The sequence below is a fragment of the Panthera uncia genome, chromosome F1 (assembly GCF_023721935.1).
Source record: "Panthera uncia isolate 11264 chromosome F1, Puncia_PCG_1.0, whole genome shotgun sequence".
NCBI classification, from domain to species: Eukaryota; Metazoa; Chordata; class Mammalia; order Carnivora; family Felidae; genus Panthera; species Panthera uncia.
The window spans coordinates 38,467,184-38,473,665 of NC_064813.1; the positions used below are offsets into that span (position 1 = coordinate 38,467,184).

The window sequence follows — 6,482 nt, forward strand, 5'->3', positions numbered from 1 at the left end:
ACGTTTTTTCTCCTCTAACAAAATATATTTAATCTTTTGCAATTTGTGTTGTTCATTAACAGTATATCCTGGAAATTACTCCATACAGTCCCTAGATACCTTCCTCATCCTTTTTTTGCAGCAGCACAGTACTCTGTTGTGTGTATGTACCATAGTTTATTCTACCACTTTCCTATGGGCATTTAAGTGTTTTCTAGTATCTTGCAATTACAAATAATACTACAAAGAATAATGTCCTTCTGTATTCTTGGATTTTCAGGGTAAATACCCTAGGACTTGGATTGCTAGATTGGAAGGTAAATGCATTTGTAGTCTTGGTAGCTAGTGCCAAAGTCTCCAAGGGGTTTGTAACATTTTACACTCCTGTTGGCAGTGCAGCATAGCTCTCAGACCTACAAAAGAGAAGACATTTCGGTCTCACGAGTCGTGAGGTGACAGGTCACAGCTCTGACTAACTCCTTAAAGAATTCCAACTTTGTGAGGTCTCCAGGAAAGGCCCGGTCAAACCAGCATCCTCCCAAAGTGGCTTGAGAACACCTAGAAGAAGTTCAGGAATTATCCCAAATCCCAGAGAGGTTATAGATACCCGGAGGATGACATAGAGCTATTTGGGGAGTATTAATGGCAAGTCCTAAAACAACTAACCAGAATTTACGATGAGTCATACATATGTGTGTTGAAGACAGTGCAAAGGAATGCTGGAAATGGGAACTATTCCAGAAAATCTGAACTGCCCCGGTTGGCCCCTGTCATCAGTAAGGACTTAATAAAAATAAGAAATTTTTCACTTGTTGTCTGTGGCCTTTTAAAATGTTTTGGTCTCATAATTACATCTTAAAACAGGATTTGAAGTTGCTGTTTGCCTAGTTCTCTGAAAAGTAAAAGGAGGGGAAGTTGCTATTCACTTCAGAAATACAGTTGTCCTTCAGCAAGGAAATTTTGCTGTATATTTGAACTTATTGAAGTATGAGTTTACAACCATGAATAGCATAGATATTTATTTGTTCTTTTAGTATATTTACTTTTTTTTTTAGTCATATTTCCTTCAAATAGCCAATCTATATGGTTTTCCTGTTCCCTTGAATAGGATTGCTATCACTAAATTAGGTCAGTGGAGAGGTGGGAAGAAGGCCAGAGCAGTCTGAATTAGTGAAAAGTCACATTGAATATTTTACAAGATATATGGAGTAACTTGAACCTTCACACCTCTCCTGTTTTGAATAATTGGCAATAAATTGCTTTTTATCAGTTTCCATATAATGGATTTTTCTAGTCTCAAAAAGAAGAAAACCCGTTTTTAAAGTTTCTGTTATCCGTTGGAATCCTGACACATTCTCAGTGGCTTCCTTCTTTTTGCTTCTGCTCTTGTACTTTTTATGGTTATCATAACTGCAGCTGCCAAAGACTTCTGGTTAAATGACAGATTAAAATATATGCAACAAAATTGTTAAGGTTATTCTTCCTGACGCAATAAGAAAAACTTACTGGACATGTTCTCTCTTTATGGAAAGTTGGAATTTTTCTGAGTCTTGAGATGACATTTTTTCTGATTCTTGAAGTTCTTGAAAATACTTTATTCATATTATTTTCCAAATAGTCTTATTTTTACAGTTAATTTTATGTAGGAAAAACTTTTTTTTTTTTAATTTTATTTTTAAGTAATCTCTACATCTAGTGTGGGGCCTGAACTCACAATCCCGAGATCAAGAGTCACACTGACTGAGCCAGCCAGGAGCCCCTGTAGGATAAACTTTCTACATAAAAGTTGAATATGAATTTTAATTCAGACCCCATTTAGTTTGGTTCATTCAACAAATGTTTATTCAGGGCTGTTAGAAATTGTGCTAGGAAATACAGAGTTAAACAATCACAAATTATTAATTCATATTAACTGAAATTATGAGTTTATTGTATTTATCATTTTGAAGAAATAAAATTATATTCTTTGGGATACCTCCAGATAGTAAAATTAATAACATTTATATTCTCTTTATGTAAGTAGCTACTTGCCCTAGAGACTCTGTAAAAATCTTAGTAAGAATTGCCAACTAGTCTTCTGTCCATTAATTAAATGAAATTGTCATATAGTTGAAAGAAATTACTATGTTTTTCAAGTCTGCAATGCGGTTTGCTTTATTCGTATATTTACTGATACAGTCTTCTTTTCCCTTGGGAAAGAAACACTGCCTGATCAGACTTGCTTTACTAATGTTTAAGAATGATAATGATTGCAAATCTAGCTCTAGAATCTTTCTACTTCCCTTTTTGTGATACAGTTTTATTTTTTATTTTTATTTTATTTTTAATGTTTATTTACTGAGTGAGAGAGAGAGAGAGAGAGAAGGAGGAGGAGGAGGAGGAGGAGGAGGAGGAGGAGGAGGAGGAGGAGGGAGAATCCCAAGCAGACTGCACTGTCAGTACAGAGGCTGATGCAGGGCTCAAACTCATGAACTGTGAGATCATGACCTAAGCCAAAATCAGAAGTCAGATGCTTAACTGACTGAGCCACCCACGTGCCCCTGGATTTATTTTTTAATATGATGTGTGATTCTAGAACTCAGAAATAAAATTCTTTGCTGCCAAAGTATACAGAATATCCTGAATATCTGAAAAATGAATTTTTGTATTGGGAGAGGAGATGAGGGGAGGAGAAGGTGGAGGTCTTTATTAGTAGGAACCTGTATATTTAAAGTATTAATTAACATTTAAAAAATACTATGAGAACTATAACTTGGAACTCCACTTTCAGAAACTTGACTGTCACTTGTTAATTAAAAACCATTCTGATGAATTTTCCCTTTACCTTTTGCTTTCCCTTTTTTCCCTGCTGCTTCCTCTGAAGTCTCCTTCCAAATGGTTTTGGAAACTGGTTCCAGTAAGTTTGCCCAACTACTTCAACTTGCTCTCCAGAAGTGTAATTACAGAATGGTATTGTTTGTGTCTTGCTGGTATAATCATTTCCTATAATTCTGTTAGTTGCTGCATAGAGATTGGATTTTATGGTATTTGATCATAATGTAAAATAAAGAGATAAAAAAAATCTGGCCAAAATTTGGATTAGAAGCTTTAAAAATAGTTTAAGGTAACCATTATTTTGCTAGTCCTACTGATATTTACAGACTGTCGGTAAATAGGTGTAAAAAAAATGTATGGATAGAGATTCTCATTAGTTTTAATAACTTTAGGAGAAAAGTCAGTATGAATTGTATATGTAAATTTTTTGTATTTTAAAATATTTTTGAAGGAATCATTTCCTTTCAGCCTGAGTTGTAGGGTACATTTTTTGTTTGATAAAAAGTGACATATTCCCTGTGGTCGTACCAGTATTGGACCTAAACTGTATTCAGTTCTGATTTGACCTGAAGGGTGATTCTTTCAGGATTAAATCTGGGTGGATAGACCACGTAAGAAGTATTTTATGCCCTCAGAAATAAAAATATAACTTAGAAATACAATATAATGTTGAAAGAGAAAATATGATGCCCTTTTAAATGCTAAATTTCTCAGTTTGTAGAAAGAATACAGAATGTCTCCATGCAGTAACTTCATAAAGCCATATAGTAAGATAAAGTGCAAAAGACTCTATAATTCTCATGAACTGCAAATGGGAGTTGTACAGGACTTGAGGATTAAGTTGATTTACCTGATACATCTTCTAGGATATAAGCTGCAGGAAAATGTTTTAGCATACCACTCATAAATCCCTGATAGTCTATTCTAAACCATTGGCATTTAGTGCTAAAGCCTCACAAGGCTTTGTGTGTGTGCCTTGTACAGAAGTGCTACTTGGCAGCAAGCAGTAGGACAAGTTACACAATTCAGTTCTTTGTTTCATGACCCTGAGCGCTCGACTCAGTCCGGTTCAGACTGTAGGCTGAAAACAAGCTACTCCTAGAGATCTGGGAAGTTTGGGAATGAGCCCAGCCAGTTTGGAGGATTTCTGAGAGGGAGACTATTTTGTTTCTAGCTGGCCAGAGAAAGGGGTGTAAGGATCTGGAACTGTGGCTTACTTACCAAATGTGAGAAGGGTAGCCTAAGGCTAGAAGATGCTACTGGTTGATTTCTTCTTTCTTTCTCTCCTCTCCCTTCGCCTCCTCTCTCCTCTTTTTTCATGGTTGAATTTTAAACTGTCTACTAGCAGCAAAGTAAGGGAGTTTTCTAAGGATATTAAAATCAATAATCCATTGAAGAATTTATATAATGCATGTATGTAAATTTTTTCTGAATATAGGTACTCTGAGTTTGGAACATACCATTCAGTGTGGATGCCTGGTGTGCACTGATTAAAAAGAACAAGCTCTCTGAAAATCTTCAAAAGGAAAAAATGTTCCATGAATCTTGGGTAGACAGAAATAGGAATAAATAATTCTTCATTAATGCATATACTTTGCTGAGGGATATCACTTCACCACCTAATAGTAAATATTCTTTTTCAGTAAATTATTTTTCTGTTCTTATTCTCACAAAAGTATTTTATTTCATAATTATATTTGAATTATAAAATGTAGAGATGACCAGTTCAGATGGAGTTAGAAGAAAAATTAGTTTTGGTTACTTTTTAAAAAACTTAAAATGTCAGTAACCAATATAATCATACGTTTTCCTAATAAAGCACTTCGGTATGCATCTTCCTTAAGTCATCAGCATTATTCTCTTGGCTTTAGGAGAGCTAATAGCTAGTAGCAGGCCAGCCTTTAGTTGTTGCTGGCTGTGTGCCCAGCAGTGTGCATGGCACTTTACGGGCGTCACCTTACTTCATCCTTCAGTGATCCTGTGAAATAGGTACTATTATTATCCCCATTTTACCTATGGGGAAACTGAGAAATGAGAGTTTAAATGATTTGTCCAAGATCACAGAGCCAGTAAATGTCAGAAACAGGATTTGAACCTAGGTCATCTGACTCAAGGGCTTGTTCTTGTCACCACTGAGTTCTACAGCACATCTCGGTTTTTAGAAAACTCTTGTAAAGTTGTGTCTGGTCACACCAGGCAGTCTTTGGAAAACAGAGATTTCTTCTGTTTTTCTGAGGGGGAACAGAAATCCTTACATTTGCTCTGTCCTTGAAGAAAACCTCACTTGGGAGGGTTTTTTCAGTTCCACAGTTACTACACTTCATTTATGTTATCTTAACATTCAGATACCAAGCCAGAATATCTTGGTGATATTCCAGTTCCTCAAAGTGATATTTCTTATTGCCAAATTTCCTGTAGGAATAGTATCATATTCTTAGACCTGCTCCCCAATTTTGAAAATTCTTACAATTCTGCTCAAGTGGCACTCTTGCTCTTCCCATAAAATAACTTGTAGTCTAAATTCTAGCATTAAAATAAATGCATTTTATTATCTGCAAAAGGACAGAACTGACAATTTGGATACAAAGTGTCCAGAATCTATATTGTGATGCTTTTATATTTAAATGTTTAGGCTAAATGTCATTTCATATAAATTGGCAATATCATGTTATATTAAGTACTTTGGAACTATAATGCTGTTGCTCTGTATTTTACTTTGGTAATATTTGGTATTATTTAGAAAAGAAGGATGTTGGTGAGTAGTTTTTATTTCTCTTGATTTGTATTACTGATATAATCTACAATACTGGTTTTTTTCCCTGTATGTTGGCTGCTAGTTACTTATTTTCATCTCTCTCTTTTTTTCTTTTTTTTATTGTAGGCTCGTTATAGGAAGGAGCAAACATTGCTCAAGCAATTGCCTTGCATTCCATTGGTAGAAAATTTGTTGAAAGATGGTACAGATGGCTGTGCTTTAGCTGCTCTTATTCATTTTTATTGTCCCGGTGTGGTCAGATTAGAGGGTAAGTGTTCCAGTGAAATATTGCTGGACTACAGAAAGATGGTAACAGGTATTAAGACAACAGTAGCAGTATTTAGTAAGTAATGAAGGCTCTTTAAAGAACCTTCTTACGTATCATCCTGAGGAAGATAGTTGAGTAGGGGTGGTAGTGCTAAGTCTTTTTGTGGAGTGACCACTATGTTTGTATGAGTCTGTAAACCAGATTCCACGTAATTGGGTGTTTGTTCTAAGCCACTAGTTACAAAATGAATATGAAATGCATATTATCAAATTAGCCCCAAGTCATCACCTTGCTCTTTTCCTATTTGAAGATATTTGTTTGAAAGAAACCATGTCTTTGGCCGATAGCCTGTATAATCTGCAGCTGATTCAAGAATTTTGCCAAGAATATTTGAACCAGTGTTGCCATTTTACCCTGGAAGACATGCTGTATGCTGCTTCATCCATAAAGGTAATTTGTTCTTGGGTTTTTTGGGTGTTTTGCTTTAAGTTTTTGGAAAAAAGTATAACTAGATATATAAATGGCATAGTAAGGTTAGAAATTAACTGTAATACTAGTCAAAAGAGCTTTTGAAAAAAGTTTTATTTTTCTGCTTATTTTATGTCTCTCTGTGTGTGTGTGTGTGTGTGTGTGTGTGTGTGTTTAAATACACTGTAAGCTATAGGT

The 6,482-nt window shown here is 35.2% G+C and overlaps 1 protein-coding gene across 9 annotated transcripts in view; it reads left to right on the top strand.

Annotated features, from left to right (window-relative positions):
- CAMSAP2 (calmodulin regulated spectrin associated protein family member 2) overlaps nt 1-6,482 on the top strand; it is a 112,826-nt gene that overhangs the window by 78,890 nt on the left and 27,454 nt on the right. For 5 of the 9 annotated variants that reach the window (XM_049635194.1, XM_049635196.1, XM_049635195.1 and 2 more), the window contains 3 exons: nt 2,843-2,875; nt 5,675-5,816; nt 6,127-6,266. In XM_049635194.1, the coding sequence (XP_049491151.1) occupies nt 2,843-2,875; nt 5,675-5,816; nt 6,127-6,266 (315 nt within the window). Of the gene's footprint in view, nt 1-2,842; nt 2,876-4,241; nt 4,419-5,674; nt 5,817-6,126; nt 6,267-6,482 lie in introns of those variants that run through there. The other 4 variants (XM_049635198.1, XM_049635199.1, XM_049635200.1 and 1 more) reach the window with 2 other exon arrangements.